The 21,061-nt window shown below is 32.9% G+C and overlaps 4 protein-coding genes across 4 annotated transcripts; 2 read left to right on the top strand and 2 right to left on the bottom strand.

The window, feature by feature from the left end:
• Positions 1 to 7,045: 7,045 nt before the first annotated feature.
• Positions 7,046 to 9,922, bottom strand: LOC111886096 (tRNA dimethylallyltransferase 2). Its single transcript, XM_023882333.3, has 11 exons — positions 9,578 to 9,922; positions 9,433 to 9,487; positions 9,235 to 9,314; positions 9,024 to 9,092; positions 8,875 to 8,947; positions 8,678 to 8,799; positions 8,521 to 8,595; positions 7,959 to 8,333; positions 7,799 to 7,874; positions 7,547 to 7,713; positions 7,046 to 7,467 (listed from the first exon to the last, which is right to left on the bottom strand). Exons 1-11 carry the CDS (start codon positions 9,764 to 9,766, stop codon positions 7,348 to 7,350), a joined length of 1,401 nt encoding a protein of 466 aa, XP_023738101.1. The 5' UTR covers positions 9,767 to 9,922; the 3' UTR covers positions 7,046 to 7,347.
• Positions 9,923 to 12,978: 3,056 nt separating this feature from the next.
• LOC111886093 (uncharacterized) lies at positions 12,979 to 14,024 on the top strand. Its single transcript, XM_023882328.3, has 3 exons — positions 12,979 to 13,137; positions 13,543 to 13,702; positions 13,787 to 14,024. Exons 2-3 carry the CDS (start codon positions 13,544 to 13,546, stop codon positions 13,832 to 13,834), a joined length of 207 nt encoding a protein of 68 aa, XP_023738096.1. The 5' UTR covers positions 12,979 to 13,137; position 13,543; the 3' UTR covers positions 13,835 to 14,024.
• Positions 14,025 to 16,170: 2,146 nt separating this feature from the next.
• On the top strand, positions 16,171 to 19,005 carry LOC111886088 (histone deacetylase 9). Its single transcript, XM_023882323.3, has 13 exons — positions 16,171 to 16,389; positions 16,666 to 16,778; positions 16,871 to 16,988; positions 17,069 to 17,143; positions 17,210 to 17,493; positions 17,599 to 17,691; positions 17,760 to 17,868; positions 17,939 to 17,988; positions 18,068 to 18,158; positions 18,254 to 18,324; positions 18,421 to 18,519; positions 18,604 to 18,670; positions 18,756 to 19,005. The coding sequence occupies exons 1-13, from the start codon at positions 16,353 to 16,355 to the stop codon at positions 18,839 to 18,841; spliced, it is 1,293 nt and encodes a 430-aa protein (XP_023738091.1). The 5' UTR covers positions 16,171 to 16,352; the 3' UTR covers positions 18,842 to 19,005.
• Positions 19,006 to 19,108: 103 nt separating this feature from the next.
• LOC111886063 (uncharacterized) lies at positions 19,109 to 20,767 on the bottom strand. Its single transcript, XM_023882305.3, has 5 exons — positions 20,332 to 20,767; positions 20,054 to 20,189; positions 19,889 to 19,956; positions 19,712 to 19,798; positions 19,109 to 19,317 (listed from the first exon to the last, which is right to left on the bottom strand). The coding sequence occupies exons 1-5, from the start codon at positions 20,695 to 20,697 to the stop codon at positions 19,249 to 19,251; spliced, it is 726 nt and encodes a 241-aa protein (XP_023738073.1). The 5' UTR covers positions 20,698 to 20,767; the 3' UTR covers positions 19,109 to 19,248.
• Positions 20,768 to 21,061: the final 294 nt, after the last annotated feature.

Genomic DNA, 21,061 nt, shown 5'->3' with positions numbered 1-21,061 from the left:
TTTTGCATACGAACTCCATAACCATTATCATACCATTTGGGTTCTCCCAATAACAAATGTGACCTAAAAATTCTCAAAAAAAACTAAAAAAATATTTTCGCAGGCCATCTAGATTTTTGCAGATGATGGCCTATGAAAAGTTGTGGCTATTTTATGAAAATTAGAAAAAAAAGGATGTTATATTTATTTTCTATAAAATTAATTGTTTTGTAATTACTGAACTTTTATAAAACGTAAAAAATATTTTACATAAAATACCAAATCTAGTAACAATAGAATTATTGGTCGCACGTGTGGAGCGTATTAATGCAATAATTTGGAATGGGCTCACGTCGGAGTACTAAATTATTATGTTTCCCACCAACAAAAGTAAAACATCTTTGGCACAACAAAACAGTAAGGAGTTGAGGACTATGTTACCCTTTCATAATATTCTTATCTATAATGCATACAAAACAACACATCAAGATAAAACCCATGTAAACATTATGTTCACAAATGGCAGAGCATGTTTTAAAATGTAAAAATAAATTACCATATTAAAAGTGGTTATATTAGTCTGTATGGTATACTTTGTTAGCTTTATGTATGTCCGGAAATGATTTGACTTTTGTGAGATGATTGACTTGTCAAAATGTCAATGTTATACTTTAGGAGTCTCCTGTTGAGCTTCAATATTTGTGGTCTCCCGCATGGAAATGAGAGAATCCTATCATGAGTTTGATTACCATCCTTAGATTATTGGTTATGGAGATTTCGAACTGGCGTACTCGTTGTAGTACCCCTGAATGATTGTTAGGTGGTTGAGCACCCGTATTAAATAGAGATATTGGTTGCGGTGTGAAGCTGTGAGTCGTTAGGAGGTATGCTCGCCCATTCTATGAGAAAGTGTTGCCCTTTTAAGGGAATGGTTGTTGGTGTTAAAGTGTTAGTTTCAGAGGTTCAACCAATGACTTCCCGATTTTGGAGGATTATCACGAAATGATGGGTTATGTTATTTGGACATGGAGACCTTGTAATTCTGAGTCGTTAAGCAAAGGTGTTTAGGATAGAAAGATGTAGTGACATCTCAAATGAACGGGGGATTGGATTTGGAAAATCCATCGAGGAATTGCAAGAAACATATCTAAAGTGGTTTGCCAAGACTGATTTCAACAACGAAATCCAAATAAGTGAGGGATAATTATAACATTTGTGTTTTTAGATTTATTTTTATGAGTTTTTCAGGGGAATCGAGAAGATGGTTTTGAGGAAAAAAAACTCTAGATAACGACTCATAAAATGGAGTGTTACAGTGCATGCTACGTCACAAGTTGCGACGCGACCATGTATAGTTCGTGACGTAAAGTCGCAATAAGCCCAAGCCCTAATCTTAAGCCTTGAGGCTTATTCAATGACACTAACTTCTAAGGTTCCCCTTATTTCTCAACCTCGAACCCATAAACCCTCACTTCTAAAGCCCTAGTGTCCTTTTCCTTTTTTCCTTGTGTTTGATACCTTAAAGAAAGAGAGATTGAAGAGTTGGTTGCTAGTTTGTGTCAGGAGAAGCAAACTCCATAGACTTTCTACCTTCTTGTGGCCTCATCAAGCTATGTAAGTATTCAAGACTCAAGTATTTTAAATGATTGATCTTAGATCTAGCATCTTGTTGGTTTTTGGCCATTTATGTTGTGATTATATAGATTTTGGAGAACATCAGGTCCAAAAATGATTTTGATTGATGTTTTGGGACCATTATGTTGTTTTGAAGGCATTTTGGACTTCCTTTTTGATCCATGCATGAGATTGTTAGCTTTTGGACTATGTTAAACCTAGGGTTTGAATTATAGCTTGTTTGGGACTTGTGAATGGATAAAGTTGAAAACTTTATCCATTAAGAACCTTGTTTAGATCAGATCTGAAAATGTTAGCCTTTAACTTGTTGGATTAATCATTTAATGGAATAAGTACTCTTCCTTGGAAAGCATGGGACGACCATGGAATGGTCATGACATGAGCCTTGATCCAAATTCACGACTATTTTGTCGCCTAGTAATTGCGACGCGACCAGGCTAGGTCGCAACACATTGATCGTTCACTTTCGACCATTTTGACTTTTGGTCAAACTTTATTGGATGTTAGTTTTAGACTAAGGTTTAGTCTCAATTTGGTATTAGTTGGTTTTGCTAGTTGTTTTGTTCCAAAGGCTATTGTTGGGACTCTGCTACTAGACTCAGGCGAGTTTTCTCACTGTACTATGTGTAACATTATATGTGTAGTGGAATAAGTTGTATGGATGATGTTAGGGTAGGATTGTATGTTTAGGTTGGTTAATTTATTGTTTATTATGTGTAGGATCCTAGGGGAAGTTGGTCGTAAGCCTTCAATTCCACTAGGATATGTAGTTGGAAGTTCAACAGGTCTTTGGGATGATGGTCATGTGCCTATAGGCCTACTAAGGTTTTGAGTTTTGAGTATAAGCTAATGATTGTAGAAATTTTAACAGGTCTTTAGGATGATGGCCTTATGCCTATAGTCCCATTGAGGTGTTGATTATAAGTCAAATGGAAGTATAACAGGTCTTTAGGATGATGGATATAAGCCTATAAGCCTACGGAGGTGTTGACTATGAGCCTTTATATGTATGTATTGTATATGTGATGTTATATGTGGTATTTTGAGGAACTCAATAAGTTTTATGCTTATAGCTATGGAATAAATGTTTTTCAAGTTTTTTTGTCGTAACATCCCAATTTTAAGTATGTTTATTGTTGTTTTTATCTTTATCAAAAGTTGCATAATTGGTCCCTTAAGGAAAAGGTTTACATTTTTGGTCGTATGCAGGGTGTACTTAAGAGTACGCGCAACGTACTTGTGCAACATGGAATCGCGTATGACCGTTGTAACAACGCAAATTTTCAAACAAATTTTTCATTTTGAAAATATATTTATTTCCATTCATAACAAGGCATAAATAGTTTAAGTATTCTGTCAAATACAAAAAATCAAAATCCCAAGATCATAAAAGCATTCTTCTGTGTGTATCGATCACGCCGGCGCCTTCCCACGGTCCTCGCTAGTACCTGAAATACATGCACAACAACTGTAAGCATAAATGCTTAGTGAGTTCCCCAATATACAACTTACGCACATACGCCTTTCCAGGCCCCGACCTTCCGGTCCATGTGTCTCAGGGGACTTCCGTCCCTGCTGGGTAAACCTTCCGGTCCTACCCACGCCGACCTTCCGGTCCATCACACAACATATCGCCTTCCGGCCCATAACATATTGCCTTCCGGCCCATAATATAATCGCCTTCCGGCCCATAACATACATAGCACATATAACAAATAACTTACCACATATAGCATACATATCACATATCATATCCGACCTTCCGGTCACACAGTCAAACCCTTCTGGGTATAGTATAGTGAGAAGACTCACCTCGTAAAAACTGAAAGCTAGCAAATCCCGAAATGACTCGTGCACAATCCGACGAGCTACAACCTCCCTATAACATCACATATCTCATTAACACTTATATCTTCTAAGTGTGACTATCCCTAAGAAGTCAGACTTAGGTCAACTCTGGTCAACGGTCAACGGTCAACTCGACCGGACTCGGCGAGTGCCATGGCGACTCGGCGAGTCTAGACGTCCTCCAACTCTCTGAGATTCCCTATCTACTCGTCGAGTATTCTCCTCGACCCGACGAGTTACTCCTAGAAGAATCGTGGGGGCCACCCCGACTCCACTCGCCGAGTCTGAAGAACAACTCGGCGAGTCCCAGTAAATCTTCAAGCTACTCGCCGAGTCTGAAGAACAACTCGGCGAGTCCATGCCATGCAGACGAGCAACTGCTTCCTAAATTACGTTTGGTCCAGAGATATACAATCATGGGACTTTCTGGACTTCTAAACATCTTATTACTGGGGTATAAAGGTCTGGGTAATAACATAATAACCCATCTAATCACTAAGTGGGTTTCATAAACCCTAGATTCGTATACACATCAAAATAACAGAATGGTCCGAGTATTACCTGAAAACGCACTCTCTGTGTCCCCCAAACCTCAGGACTCGATCCTCCTTGATATCCCTTTGGCCAAATTCTTCTTCTTCTTGCCTAACAAGTTCCTCCAAGTTCCAATAGCTTTCTCTCCTGCTCTAGACGTCCACAACGATTAGGGTTCTTCTCAATCGACCAAAAGACGGACAATGACGGCCTAAGAGGCGTTATATACGATCCAAAACCGAACGGTTAGGGTTTCTGCTGAACAGCGTCGACTCGCCGAGTCCATATCTAGACTCGTCGAGTCCAGTCGCGAACCCGCGACCAAGTCTGCGATCCTACTCGGCGAGTCTAGGCTCCAACTCGCCGAGTCCCCTCTTAAATCACCCCCAAAAACATAATTTAATAATACCTGAGATTCCGGGCTGTTACAACCGCTAGTATGTTGGGCGTATGTGTGGTACGCCCGACGTACTAGCCCAGACTCCAAACCCTAATCTTAAGGGTTGCTCTCTATTTAAACAACATTATATCCCCATTTGATCATCCTTATCAACCACCATTCCCTCCCCAAACCCTAATTCCAAGTCTTAGTTGCTTGTGTGAATTTTGTGAGTTTATTGAGTGTTTTGGTGCATTTTGTTAAATAATGAATCTAGAGAAGAAGAAGTGTTTGCTTGCAAGCTTGTAAATTCAGGAACCTTTCCACTTTGCGCATCTTTTTTAGGTATAAAGTTTATACCTTGATGTGTTTTCTATTTGATCTACATGGTTGAAGTTTTATGAGCTTTTGTCCCTACGATTGGACCTTTATGATCTTGGAGCACTCCACATAATAGTAGCCATCCTTTCATGCATTTTAGGACCTATAGATTCATAAAAATGGGTGTTTGATCATTACCTATGGCTTATGCATGAGTAAAGTAGCTTAGATTATGTTAGAAGTTAAGGTTTGTTGCATTGAGTCCTTCCTAGCCATGCAAAGGCTTAAAGTCGACGACTTTATGGATTAAGACATCTTAGATGGGTCAGATCTAAGGTTTGGTTAGTTGTCTTAAAGGATTAAGACACAAAGTTGGTGAAAAAGGAAGCAGATTGAGTACATTAGGTGTACTCCTAGCTACACCTCGTGTAGCCGATTCGGCCCCCGATGACTTCTGATTGAGTTGTACACCCAGCGTACGCGCTGGGCAGTTGACTTTCATTAACTTTTTTACTTTTGGTCAAGATATAGGGTTTTGGACCATGTGAAGGGCAAAATGGTATTTTTGCCCTTGGAGGACTTAGTTGTGGGATATGGACTCGCGAATTGAGTTTTAGACCTTAATTATTAATTAGGGTGAATTATTTCGTTGACTAGGTAGAGTCTAGTTCCGGCAGTTCGGGTGTGAGATTTACTTGTCGTCAGTGTCAGGTGGGTCTCCTTACTTATTCTTACATGTGTGGTAGGATAGTTGTATCTGTGAAGACCAATTGGTTCTAGTTATTATTATTATTATGTTATGATGTTTGTAAGTGACTGAGACTGCTGATAATCTCCAGGGTTGCTGATAACCCATCGGGCGTACTGTTAGCCCATTGGGACTGCTAATAGTACCTAGGGTTGCTGATAACCCATAGTTGTTTATTTATGTTGTGATGTGTGTGGTGTTTTGGGGAACTCACTAAGCTTTGTGCTTATGGTTGTTGATTTATGTGTTTCAGGTACTTCTGAGGACCGCGGGAAGGCAAATGTCTGATTGTACACACTCGTCGGGGGATTTGTTGTTGAGACAGTTTATGAACTCTGATATTATGTGACAATTTTGTTTTGGATAATTATGTAGAACTTGATTTGTGAAACCCTAATCTTTGTTAAATTAAAAATGAAAAAACTATGGTTAAAAATTAAGGTGTTACATCTGTTATTAGGAGGAAAGCCCGGCTTGATTGTACCGCGTGTGCATTGATGTTGATTTATGAATTAAATTTCTACTAATTTTATTATGTTACTTGGTTTTGGAAATTATATTCTACAATTATTGGACAAAAATGCTTTTATATAACATTTGGGAGCACAATATGACATTATATTCTATTTTTAAGATGAAAATTTTGATTTGAAATTTGGGACGCTACATTAATTAATGAACTTTGTTTTCCTTTTCTATTATAACACCGAATTTTAATAAAAGTAGAAGTTAGAATAAGTCAATAAATAAATAAATAAATAAACGTAAGGTTAAATCTCATGTGATTCAATTAACAATATACAATTATACTGTAGTATGAGCCATATTAGTTACAATATTAATAAAATATTTGATATTAGTGTAGTCAATAATTTGCATAATTAAGTGATAAATCTGATTAGTATGTCATATGGACTTTGAAACCACCAACTTAAGCAACATATAGAAGTTAATAATGTTGGTTAAATCTACAATCTAAAGTAATTTAATTTATAAGGTAGCCTTTTAATTTAATTTATAATCTATAATCTAAAGTAATTTAATTTACAATCTAAAGTAATTTAATTTATAAGGTAGTCTTTTGGCACCATTACCCTCCACTACAAATAGATACTCTAAAAAACTAATTACAACTCAATTTAAATAATAGAAATCTAGATATTAAAGTCCTCTAAACAATGTGTAAACCAATCACTACAAAATAGAACAAGAAATTACATACAAAAGCTCACTCTAGAATAATGTAGATTTTAAACTGTATATGAGTCCGAAATGCACGATCATAGTCTGAAATATACGATGTCAGATTCCGAAATACCTTTACGTCTAATCTCACTAACCACCCACCCATTCCAAAACACTCATAACTAATCCGAAATTGGGGATTCCGAAAGCAAGTTGTCATTGTTTCAAATTCTAAAACAAATAAAGTATACTTGTTAAGTTACTCGTTTATAAAGGTTCAATATCTCTAAAATTAACTGTCTTATAATTCATTTACGTAAAATACCAACTATTGTAACAATAGAATTAATGATTTATTGTTCTCACTCACGTGTGTGGCGTATTCGTGCAACAATTTGAAATGGGCTCACGTCGAGTACTCAATTATTATGTTTCCCACCAACAAAGGTGAAACATCTTTCGCACAACATAATGCTAACTTTTACAATATTCCTTTCTAGAATACATGTAAACACTGTTTTCACATATGGCAGCATTTTAAAAAAAAGTTAAAATAGATAACAACTATGTTAAAAATATTTATATAATTACAATAATTATAACTCTATAGATATATTTTGATACTTCACACAGAACCATGTGTTAACTAGTTGACTTCACTTAAAGTCTTTAAACATAACCATAGTTTCACATTTCCAACCCGGAATCAGCGATTCCGTTACTCATCCAAGGCAGTGATTCCGGACTTCCTAAGCCGGCATACTCTTTTCCGATGATTCCGGCCTTGTTTATGTTGTTCCCACTCATATCCCCCTCTAAGCACCTTATTCCCACATGCCTACAAGTAATATATATTTTCAACAATCGAACAAATTTCATTTTTTTTAATCAATAACCTGAAATACATAAAATCTAACCTTGCATATGTGTTGTGTCCACAAGTCTCTTTCTTTCAATGTTAATCCTTTAACACCATTTGTTGCATTAAAATCAGGGATCAAATTTATATCTTTTTCAAAATAAGATTTTATTATCTGGATTGAAGGCTTAACCACATTTGTAGTCCATGACTCTTCTGTAAAACCTGAAAATAAAACAAACCTAATATGATTAAGATGAATAGATCTTCAGTTTCCAATTGAAAATTACATATTTGCCCTTTGTCATACATGAAAGACATTCTGTTGCATCAACATAATGTATGTTCCACCCAAACAATGTCTGCAGCCGAATAAGCCTTCTTTTCTGGAAAAATAAATAGAATTACATCTTTTAAAATAATTAACAATTATATTTATGATTATTAAAAAATATTATTTCAATTAATACCTGACGTCGAACAAGTCTTCTGGTATTTAATTTGACTTTATCAATTGCATCTTGAAGAAGCTCTTTCTCACCAGGGATACTCAAGATTTCATTCATGTTTAATTTTGACTTGTCAATGGGACTCTCAAAATTACCATTTTGCCCTTTGGAAAGATATGTTTTTAAAAAGACCTCAAATTCCCTGACACCAATTGCTTGGCGTAAGCCTCGAGTGTAATCAGCGTCAGGGTTAAAAATGTCATAAACTTCTAGAAGTAAGCCTGAATCGATCATCTGATCTACCCTTTTGTCCACATATTTGTCTATAACATGGAGAGAAGCATCCACACATATAAAACAACAATTGAATCTCAAATTATCTGCATTTCCCCAATTCTGTTCTGACATATACAAGGTTATAACTCAGTCAAGTAAATAATTGCAAAAAATAGCATTCTACTTTCAGTTTGTATTTGAATTATAATGCTATAATAAACAAATCAATCAAAGTATGTTGCTATTTCTTGTATTTAACCTGTTTGGATTATTCAAGTATTGTTTTGAAAGAATATGGGATACTAACCTCCATAGTCTTTTCCTGAAGATATTTGCTAGGAAGAACACCAGAGGAAGCGTATATATGAAGGTATTGATTAATCTGCAATATGGAAATATTAATTGATATTGAATGTGTATGAAAGATTTGCAAAATTAAGGACTTTTGAAAGGATGACACTTACCTTTCTTTGGTCATTTGGATGGATTCTATTTGCTGCAACTGGATCAAGATCTTTAAGATTATCATAACTATAAATAAAATTCTCTTGTTCTTGTATAAGTTCATTAGGTTGTTGTTTATCTCCTGTTCATCAGTAATTTCATGTCTACTGGTTAAAAGAGTGCATAAGAATTTGAAGCAAAAAAAAATGTTGTATACCATATGTTTCATCTAAGCTGAGTTCATCAGTATCCACAGGTGAATCATCTAAAAGAAATCGACTCACAAGTGCCTGAAAATAGCAAGGAGAAAGAGATTGAAATTCTATAAGCTTTAGATCCTTATGAAGATACTAAGTAATGTTATACCTGAATATAGTAATTTGTGCCTCCAACAATGACAGGCAAATGATTCCTGGATGTTATGTCATTGATAAGCTGAAAGTAGCAAACTTTTTATGATCACAAGGACATTCAAATGGAAAATATGGAACCAATAGCAGAGAAACAATCATAAAATGTCAATGGAAGCAGTAAATTGACAATCCTTGTTTATTATATAGAGAGGACAAGTACTCACGGAAATTGCAGAATCCCTAAAATCTTTTGCAGTGAACTCGACCATAGGGCTGATTGTACCTAAGAGATGGTGTGGCACTCCTACATAGACAGAGAATCACAGATGATTAATACATTGAGGAAGAAAGAACGAAGACATTGAATGGTGAAATGATATGGATGTTTAATCAATTTGTTTTCAAGCAAAAAAAAATCGAACCTTTCTGATCGTCAAGTGGAACTTTATTAGTGAGAACATCCAATCCTTCGTACACCTAATCAAAAAGTTCACGAGACAAGAAGAAATTAGGTAATACCAATACATATATGTTCGTACTAGTGTGCTTGTATGCTTGTGTTCAAACCTGCATGGAATCGGCGTTAATGATTTCGATAGGGAATTGTGAAGCTAGGTCAATGGCGAGACGAGATTTTCCAGAACCTGTTGCTCCCATTATAACTACTACTTTTGGCTTGGAATTCGAAATTTTTGGGTTTTCTTCTTCTTTCGGGTTCGGAATGCCATTAGGATCTCTGCAACTGTCACTCTCCATCTCGCGCTCGCCCTCTCTCCTCCGAGGCGGCCGCCGGAGATGAGTGGAAAGATATCAAGAGGATCGAACGCCCCCTCAAAGTTTCTCTTTATTACTCTGGCGACCCTATAGTTTTGAAGCATTTCTGATTATACCCATCAGTTTGTGGACAGAGCATATAACAAACGAATTGTTTTGTTCATTCGTTCAATTTGTTCAACTAAATGAACGAATTGTTTTGTTCATGTTTGTTCCTTATGAATAAACGAACATAAATGAATTTTTTGGCGAAGATTAGGTTGCTTTTTTCTTGGTTGGTATTTGTTATTGAATTTTCATGTTTACAAAATAAGATGTTAACCATAAATATGTAGTGTACATAAAGAAAATTGTATGTTTTTTTTACTGCATGCTAAAATTTAGTTGTTATCATCTAAATGAAATAAAATCAAATAAAATCATTATCTGCTAGCAATAATATCATACTCATTATCATAACCACCTGTATCATATTAAAATACCATCACGTCCTAAAAAATCAATAAGAATCATGTTCAAATACAAAGACAAAATCCACCGGGAGCAAGAGGTGTTCGTCCATGTATTAATGGTAACAATATTATTTTTAATAATACGAAGAGTAAATTAAACGTTTGGCACCAGTGGTTTATACTTATATGTCCATGACTTGTCTTTGTGGTTTCTAAAAGTTGCATGCATGATTCTTAAAACTAACTATGTCAATTGTCGTCCGTTAAATATATACGAAATAACAAAAGTTTTGTCCATTTTTCTTTTTTTATTTTGTCATTTGTGAAATTCGAGGGACCATTGTGCTCATTTTCATAAAAATATAATAAAGAACACACTATACCGTTACTACCACCACAACCATCATATACCATCACTTTAACATAAACACCCTACTCCACCAACCACCACTTCCACCACCACCTCCACCACCAGCATCCTAGTGGCGGAGCCACCTTGTTAGAGGTGGGGTCCAAACACCCCACTTAAAAGAGTATTACCGTCATTATATTACCAAATATATCCTTAAATAATTTTTTTACTAAGAAACCCCCTCCATTGCACCCATTCTTATAAGAAAAGTATTTCATTGACATTTGTTTGTTGAAAAAAACTAAAAATATCCAAAAAATTCAAAATGTTGTAGCCAACATCAACATTAAAAATCTAGAAAAAATAATCTCATCATTCACTAGGGATGAGCGTGGGACGGAACCGGTACCGACCCGTACCGTTCCCGATTCCCCGAAAACCAAATTTTATCAAAAGTCCCGAGTACCGAATCGAATTAACATCACCAGTACCGGTACCGGGAATGGTACCGATTTGCGATACTAGTACCTGTACCAATGGTACCGAATCCCAAATTTCATGTATTTGGAGTACCAAGTACCGTCTCATATTTCCAAATTTGGTACGGTTCGGTACCAGTTCCTGTACGGTACCGGTACGGGATCAAGATTTGGGACAAACTGTTCATCCCTATCATTCACCACTCATAAACAAACCCAAAAACCATATACCGATTACCAAAATCTTCACAAAACCAAAATCAACTATCAAAAACCCAATAAACAAACTATAAAACATCTCTATTATCTTTTATAATTTGATTCCGACCCTAAATTAGAACAAAAAATCAATTACATTTGTCTTTGTCCCTAAATCACAACCCAACATCGAAGGGGAGTTAAAGGAATCATAAGGTAGTGGATGATGGAAGGAGGTGAGGAGAAAAGGAGGCGGTAGGGGTAGGGATGGTGGTGGCGTTGTAATGCATGGGAGGAGGTGAGGCAATGAGGGTTGGAGGTGACGTCGGAAAACCGATATCGTATAGAAGGCTAATGCGGAAGAAGCATGTTTAGTATTGTAACTTTTGGGATAATTTATAGTTTTGGTCCCTGATATGTATGTTTTAATATTTATAGTCAAAGGGTAAAATGATAGAAAATAAAATAAGAAAGGACAAAATGATGATATATTTATCACTAGGTGCAAGGCTCATGTATTATATGGGTTAATTAAAAAAATTTAAATACAAAAGTCTAAATATTTAAAAACTTTGGATTCATAAGAAAATAAGAAAAATAATGAATTATTAAAATTAATTTTTCTTTTAAATTTAAATAAATAAACAAAATGAACAAATGAGCTTTAATTTAAGAATTTTAAAATAAAATGGTAAGTCTGTTAATGAAATTGATATTTATCTATTACTACATTTATTATAAATTTGTAATTATTACATTAAAGTATTATATGAAATTTATTAAAATAAAAAAAAATCCATAAAATGATATGTGAAAAATAAATCAATTCAAAATAACCATAAAAATATATTAAACAAATTAAATGACAATATATTAAACAAATTGAATGACAATATGATAAATGACAAAAAAAATCTTTATTTATTAGAACACATTTTACAAGATTTAACATAGTATTTAATTAAACGGTAGCAGATGTAACTTTTGAAAACCACAAATACCAAAAAGTAGGGGTGTTTGTTTGGATGGATCGGTTTGATCCGATCCAATCAAGTAAATCCAAATGGATTTCAGTTTTCAAAACATGAATCCGAATAGTCCAAACTACGTTCAAATCCGATCCGATCCAACCAAATTACAGTTCGATTGGATCGGTTTTTTCAATTCGGTTTTTAAGAACCAAGACATTTTAAATAATTTATAATTTAAATATTAGCTAACTCTTTAAAAGTAACTAAATAAAACTTTTTAGCTATGAATTATAATTTATAAACAACTATTAAGAAAAATTAGCTATAGTTTAATCTTTCATTGACAAAAAACTTTTCATAAGTATATATTAAAGTACTATCTTGGTTGAAAGATTCTAATAATTAAAAAAATAATTTAGTAAATTTATAAATGATTAAAGATATATATTAAAAAATAAATAATAAGTTGTTATTCGGTTTTTTTGGACAATTCGGTTCTTATTTTATAAACCAAAACCAATCCGAAATCCAAAAATAATAATTCGGTTTAACTTAAAACCAATCCAAAAATCCAAATATCCGAACCAAATTGTCCAATCTAAATTGTCCGATTTTTAACCAAATAATGAATAGCCATACCAAAAAGAACCAAAACCGTAACTTACTATAAAACAAATACCGCCTGTGTACAACACTACAACTTCTTCAACTAGATTGGGCCGGGTGTAGAGATCCACTAACCAAAGCCCAATACATCACCCCCAATTCTGACTTCGCAAGAAGTTATTTCAATACATCGATCCGCCATCGCTCTGAATCCTTTCTCTCTTCTGTGGTGACTAGGTTATCGATTCTCCTCCATTTCTGCTCTCGCGAATACCTTGACTTTATCAACGTCCAAGTAAGTCCATCCATTCGTCTCAATTCGATGCCTTTGTCAATTGCATCGTATTAAATTGATCTGATTTCTAGGTTTCTAGGTTTTCTTGATTCGTAGAGTTAGATGTAAATTACGCAACGAGTCTATGCCACGTCTTGACTCATAGTTCCTTTCTCAGAGGATATATCACCTGACGCTTCATCTGATTAATGTTTCGAATCGATTATTTTCTGTACAATTGGCATCTTAATATGTATTGCGTGTTTCTCGATCTGTATACACTATACAGTATTTTGATTTTCGAAATTTCCTTTTTTGGATTTGATTTAGAGTCTGGTATTGAATCTGGTAATAGAATTGAAGTTTTTGAACATGATGAGCTTAGGTAGATTCTATTGCCCTAAAGTTAAAAATATTTGTTTGCAGGATGGTGGCAGAAGCACCTTTTAGACCAAGAGAACAACTCCTTGAAAAGCAAAGATTGTTTCAAAGCATCCACAAACACACTCATTTGAAAAGTCCAATGGACAAACTTACCTCAGTTGCCATTCCTGTTGCTCTTGCTGGTTCTTGCCTTTTTCTCATTGTAAGTTCATTTCTCAAAACATTTTCTTTTTTGCATATAAATTTGCAGTTCTTTTTATTTTAAGTGGCTTGCATTTGTTTATAGGGTCGAGGTATCTATAACATGTCTCATGGGATTGGAAAGAATGAATGAAAACTGAAGACACACATGAAATGTTTACAGTTTTTGAAGTTATTCTTCTTTGAATTTAGACCTTTGTGTTGTTCAAGTTTTTATGCTTTTATGAAGTTTAAATAATTTGTTTGCACTTTGCAGTAGGTTGAACCACTGCATTTTGACATTCTACTTTCTGTTATGGAGAAAAATTCTTGATTGTTGGATATTTTTAGCATGATTTTTATCAAATTTAATTGGTATCTATGTAAAATTTTGAAGTTTGGGATTTAATAGAGGTAGCAGTGATCAATTTAAAAGGTTTACAAGATTGGATAGATTTAGGAGTTTTAGGATAAAGTTTTTGAATAAGAAAAAGATTTATACAATATCATTCACCAATGGTTGATTTGTTTGTTATTCACATTTGGGTAATTTACATAAAAGCCACTGTAATTTGGCTATTTGTATGGTTGAACCACCATATTTTTATTTGGTCAATAAAAGTGACTCAAGTTTTATAATTTTTTTATGTCGACTGCTATGACTTGTAGTGGTCACAATAATTTTTTTTTTGCCAAAGTTTAGTAGGTTTAGTGAAACTTTTTACACTTAATATTTCACTTAAGTCATTAAATATTTCATTGTAAGTCGTTAAATGTTTCCATTAAAGCTACTAAAATTTGACAAAAATTTATATGGCGACATTTTTAACATTTTATAACATGTTATAGTAGGTCAATTCTAAAAATATCAAACTTGGGTTATTTTCATTGATTAAATTAAAATATAATGATTAAACCACACAAATAACAAAAAAATTTAGGTACTTCATTAATTTGTATGTTACATTTCCTATGATGTGAACTTTGTTACTATTATGATAGAAGTATACAATCAACAAAGTAACATATATAACAAATGGAATTCAAATCAAATATAAATACAAGAAGTAAGTCATAAGAAAAACATATTTGAATGTGTTATACATAACACAATATAAACTCGAAATTGTAGATTGAGGTCTGTAAATTGCAGTGTCCTAAGACTGAAATTGTCCTGGTATGGATTTGTCTTGAGAATACAACAATCAAATTAAGAACAAGTCTTGAATATGTTGAAATTCTCCATGCTTCCTTGATTTCCTAGAAAAACGAGAGAGAAAGAACGTTTTTGTGTATTGTGATCAACTCTCGATCTGTATATTTATAGGCTGTCAAATTAAAGTTAAAACCGTCAACCATCATACATGTTCAAAAATTGAAATTAACTATCAATCAATTAATGAACAATTAATAGATTTTCGGAATTTATTAATAAAAATTAATTAATTAGTTATCAGGAGACCAATCCAAGATTAATTTAATAGCCAAATACCACAATTCTAATCCAAATGCATTTTTGTCTTATTTTATTTTATCCATTGAAAAATATTTAGAGACAAAAATTTATAAAGCTAGTCAAGATTCTTTGTTTCTCTTATGTGGGATAAAAAAATTTATACTACAAGCAAAGTTCCAATAGTTATAACTTTTATTCTAAACAACTTCATAATTCATAATGAATGTTACGAGTCTTTACCATTTTCAAATTTAAGATACAATTTTTAAAGTTTTTTTTTCTTTTTTTTTTCTCTCCATTAATTTATGTGTAATGAAGTTGCTAACTGAATTATAATGTTCCTTAGAGTGATTTATACATAAGTTTTTTTTTTTTTTCTAAACTAAATAAATCTTCCTAGTAAGATCAAATGACTATTTTGCTCATTATATTATGAAATCCAAATTTTAAGATATTCAGTCATTTTAACAATGTCTATAAGGAGTTGGAAAAAAATAATAATAAAAGCAAATAGGTAAAAGGTTAATGTTTTTATACATTAAACCAAGTTTTTTTTTTTTTTTGACTAAACGCTTTAAATCATATTGTCCAAACTAAATAAGAATTAATAAACATTTATATATGTTCAAATTAAATGCTTAAGCGATTAAGCTCGTGAAATAATAATTAAAAAATAAGTTGCAAAGATTTGTTAGATTTAAGGCTAAACTCGTTATAACTGAAATAACTAAATACCTGATGTACAAATTTATTTTGTAATTAGTAAAACATATTCATAAAATACCAACTAATATTAGTTTATTAGAAAAAAAAAATAGAAAAAATGAGATGGAAATAACTCCTCTTTTGCATTGAAATTTGAGACTATAAATTCTCAATTTCAATATTGTTTTTTGTTCTATAATATTATGGGGCAACGAGTAGATTCTTTAAAGTTAGTAGCTATATTTAACAAACAAGTAAAAATACAGGGACTAAAATGTTGACATGTCCAAAGATGCTCAATTAGCTCGCGCTATAACCAAATAGCAAATACCCATCACCTGATAGAACACACGACAGTGCCCGACTCAACCATTTTTACACAGCAACAAAGCTCTCCATAGAGGTGAAGAAAACCTTATCAATGGTTGTTTTAAGCTTCAACACCGAGATCTCACTGATTTCTCCTTGAAACTTTGATTTATCTCTGAAAACTTGGTTTCAATCCGATAACATGCGGTCAAAAGACAGAATTTCCTACTTCTACGATGGTATGTGTTCTTCTGCTCCGTTGCTTCTATATGTAAATGCTCATGCGATTATTGATGAAATATCATTGCATTATATTTCCAGTTCTCGATCCCTTTTAACTTATTTTTACTTGTTTCTTCCTTACAATCTCAAACCCTAGAAGCTTATGAACTTTCGAGATGACTATCTGCTAATAAATAGAATACTCTTCTTATAACATAATAGATTACCTTTCTAAAATTTGGTTACGAAATTGAGAAATGATTGTGAAAATTGGGGGTGATTGACTTTTGCAGGGGATGTTGGTAATGTTTACTTCGGACCTAATCATCCAATGAAGCCTCATCGGTTATGTATGACTCATCATTTGGTGCTTTCATATGATCTTCACAAGAAGATGGAAATCTATGTTAGCTTTCTCTATCTTTTCCCTCTTTGGTTTCATCTCCAAAAGACTGATAAACTTTCTTAATAATCTATGATTTCTGGTGTTCAACACAGAGGCCTCATAAGGCGTATCCAGTTGAGCTAGCTCAATTTCACTCAGCCGATTATGTGGAGTTCTTGCAGCGTATAAACCCTGACACACAACAGTTGTTTCCAGAAGAAATGGCAAAATGTAAAACATCTCAATTCTCAAATCCCTTTCACTAAATATACAAGACTTTATCTTGTTATTAACTTCTATCTAATCTTCAGTTAAACTTGGAGAAGACTGCCCTGTATTTGATGACTTATTCGAATTTTGCCAAATATATGCTGGTGGAACAATCGGTAAGTTTCTCAAAAGGGTATTTTAGTCATTCTTCATCAACACATCACATTAACACATACAAGCAGATGCTGCACGCAGATTAAACAATCAACTTTGTGACATTGCAATAAACTGGGCTGGAGGATTACACCATGCAAAAAAATGTGAAGCATCTGGATTTTGTTACATCAATGACTTGGTTTTAGGAATCTTGGAGCTTCTTAAATATCATGCAAGAGTTCTTTACATTGACATTGATGTTCATCATGGAGATGGTGTAGAAGAAGCTTTTTATTTCACTGATAGAGTGATGACTGTTAGTTTTCACAAATATGGAAATATGTTCTTTCCTGGATCAGGTGATGTTAAGGTATTTATATATTTATATGTTCTTTCCTTCCTTCCTTCTTCTTCTTCTTTTTTTTTTCACACAAAGTGGGACCCGATTATATTATAATTTTTCTTATTCATATAGGAAATTGGGGAAAAAGAAGGAAAATTTTATGCGATTAATGTTCCTTTGAAGGATGGTATAGATGATGGAAGCTTTACTCGATTGTTTAAAACAGTATGTATTAAAAACTAAATGTCTTTTATTTTTTAAATTATATTTAATGTATTATTTTTTTTTTGTAGATTATTGCAAAAGTTGTTGAAACATATCAACCAGGTGTAATAGTTCTCCAATGTGGAGCAGATTCACTTGCTGGAGATCGATTGGGATGCTTTAATCTCTCAATAGATGGTAATAATTTTTTATTTTTTAATTTATTATTATATTTATTTTGAAATACTTAGTTTTGAATTTCTTCCAGGACATGCTGAATGTGTTAGATTTGTTAAAAAGTTTAATTTGCCTCTACTGGTGAGTTTATTTTTAAATTAAATAAAAAGTAGCTTACATTCTTTTTTTTTTAAAGTTTTAGATTTTATTTTATTTTAAGGTAACTGGAGGTGGAGGATATACAAAAGAGAATGTTGCCAGGTGTTGGACTGTTGAAACAGGAGTTCTTTTAGACACAGAGCTTCCTAATGGTATACATATTATTTTATTAATTATTAATTTATTAATTTAATTTCATTTAGGTTTTTTAATTTAATTATGCATATTGCATAACAACTTATTACAGAGATCCCGGATAATGACTATATCAAGTATTTTGCTCCAGAGTGTTCTTTAAGGATTCCAACGGGTCATATTGTATGTAATTATTTTTTATACTTTGAATTTGGATTACATTGATAATATTTAATTTTATAATGTTATAAAAATAAATATTTGTTTGTGTTTGGACAGGAAAATTTTAATAGCAAGTCTTATTTAGGAACTATAAAGATGCAAGTTTTGGAAAATCTACGTTCCATTCAACATGCCCCAAGTGTACAAATGCAAGAGGTAACAAATATAATATAAGTTTTTACTAAGTGTTTTTTTATTAATTTTTAAACATGGCTTTTTATATATTTTGGTATGTTTTAGGTTCCACCGGATTTTTATATTCCTGATTTTGATGAAGATGAGAAGAACCCTGATGAAAGAAACGATCGTAAGTGTATAAAAAAATAAATAAACAACTTTGTTGTTTTTCTAATGTTTAATTAGGTTAACTTTTATTGTTTTTTTTTCTTCAGAACATACGCAAGACAAGCATATCCAACGTGATGATGAGTACTATGAAGGAGATAATGACAATGATCATAACATGGATGATGTTTAGTTAGATACTACTACTCACAATGGACGACATTTATTCTAGTATTTCGTTTTAGGGTAGACTATATGTAGAGTAGATATTAGAAAATTATGCTTCTTTTTAACTAACTGTTTTGGAACACTCACTACAAAGAAAAGAATCAATCCACACAAAATCTTGTTAGTTAATCTCTAATTTAAAAAGATCTATATATATATATATATATATATATATATATATATATATATATATATATATATATATATATATATGGATGTGTTCCTTGTAGGATAGTGGAAAACCAAAATATCCATTTTACCCCATTAATAAATACTAAATATGATACAATGACAATGAAGTGTTACGTTTAAGAGTTTTTGTTCATTATGTCAAACGATTACAAGTAATGTGATGAGATGAATGGAGGAAATCTATGATCTGTTTTCTGCCAAAATGGTATCCAATAGCGATTCACATGCATCCTCAAGCAAATCCAACACCTATAGAAAGTAGAAACAACCATTAAGAACTTAATGAGATTGACAAAATGGAACAAAAGTTCAAGAGTTTTGGAGCATTTAAGACACGTAATAGCTCAAGTCAACATTATTACATTAAGAATTGCATTTCTAGCGTATGTTTGAGCACAAACACATGAACTCGATAAATAATTTCATTAAGGACTTAATGAGGAAAGCCTAATTTCCCAATTATAATCGTTGTTTGATAAATTATGTTTTTAAGACTTTAAAGCCTCATTTCCCAGACTTTTTAAGTAAAAAAGAATCACCAATGACCCATATATAGTTAACCAAATTAAATCATGTCTCCATTAAACCATTTAAGTAAAAAAGAAACAACACTTAAATTTAATTCAAGAGAGTTTGTGTTTACCTTCTCAAAACCTTGTGCTCCACCATAGTAAGGATCAGGCACTTCAGTTTCATCATGTTTTTTACAGTAAGAACACATTAACTTAACCTAAATTCACACCCAATTAATGAATTAAACAAGATTAGCAAATGCATTAATAATAAAAAAAAAAAAGATTATATAAATCTTTCTACAGACCTTCTTGTATGCATCAGCTGGTAAGGCTTCCTTAAAACTCCATCTTTCCACAGCTGCAAGTATATCCTCTGCAATCCATACAAAAATTCAACTAAATGATGAAGAAAATTACATACATTTATCTCAAAAATCAATGTCTTACGACTTAATCTAAATAAATCACACCTTTATTTTGCTTGTCCATGGCAAGAATGAGATCAAATTCTTTGAAATCGGATGGCCTTATTGGCCTTGATATCGATGTGATTTCAATTCCTCTTCTTTTAGATGCAGCTCTCATTCGCGAGTCCGCTGGACCTCCCTTCAATAAAAGATAAATCATCACAAAATTCAGAATGAAATCTAAGAAATTGAACATCGAATCATGAATGGGTACTCTTGAAATTCTCCTAAAAGCAATTCAATTAATTGAGGAAAAACCCATGATGGAATAATCTATAAACCTCGTGATAGTTGATTGTGCCAGCAGAATCGATGATAAACTTGGAAGAAAGATCTCGTTTTTTGACCAAATCAGTGAAGACGCCTTCGGCAGCTGGGCTTCGACAGATGTTTCCCAAACAGACGAAGAGAACAGAGAAGGGTTTTTCTGTAGTTTTATCTGTCTGAGTTGTGGAAGCCATTGACGATGATGATGATGTGATTACTGTTATTGGGTTTTGTTTGATTTGTGATATTCGATGAAAAATATTTGAAGTTTGAAAATGTGGTGATGGATTTAGAGGAAAAAGGGTTGGAAGAAAGGGGGATTTGGTGTCGCAATGGCAAAATGGCAACTTAGGGAGGCTACTGGTGCATAGTGACCTCATTGCTGCCTGCGATTTTGGTAGAAAAGGAGCGAGGTGAGCCCAAAGAATAAGGTTCGAAGGATGCTTTTGTTAGATTTTTATTTGTATGATTACATTTTGACCACAAAATAGACTTGAATAAACTTTTGATAACTGGAATTTCTTAACTTACAAAAAATTATAAAATATTAACATATTTTTGATAAAACAGTTTTTGAGAGATTTTAGTTTTTTAAGAAAAATACAAAAAAAAATATATGATTTAGCAAATCAAACTTAATTATTTTTTTAAATCAATTATATGTTTTAGATAAATCATTTTATGTAATTTATATGTTTTAAAAGTTTTCAATTATTTTTGTTGATTACCAACGCAAATAAAAGT

The sequence above is a fragment of the Lactuca sativa genome, chromosome 1, assembly GCF_002870075.4.
Source record: "Lactuca sativa cultivar Salinas chromosome 1, Lsat_Salinas_v11, whole genome shotgun sequence".
Lineage (NCBI taxonomy): Eukaryota > Viridiplantae > Streptophyta > Magnoliopsida > Asterales > Asteraceae > Lactuca > Lactuca sativa.
The sequence above is the reverse complement of the archived record's forward strand: the minus strand, read 5'-3'. Positions and strand labels throughout refer to the sequence as shown.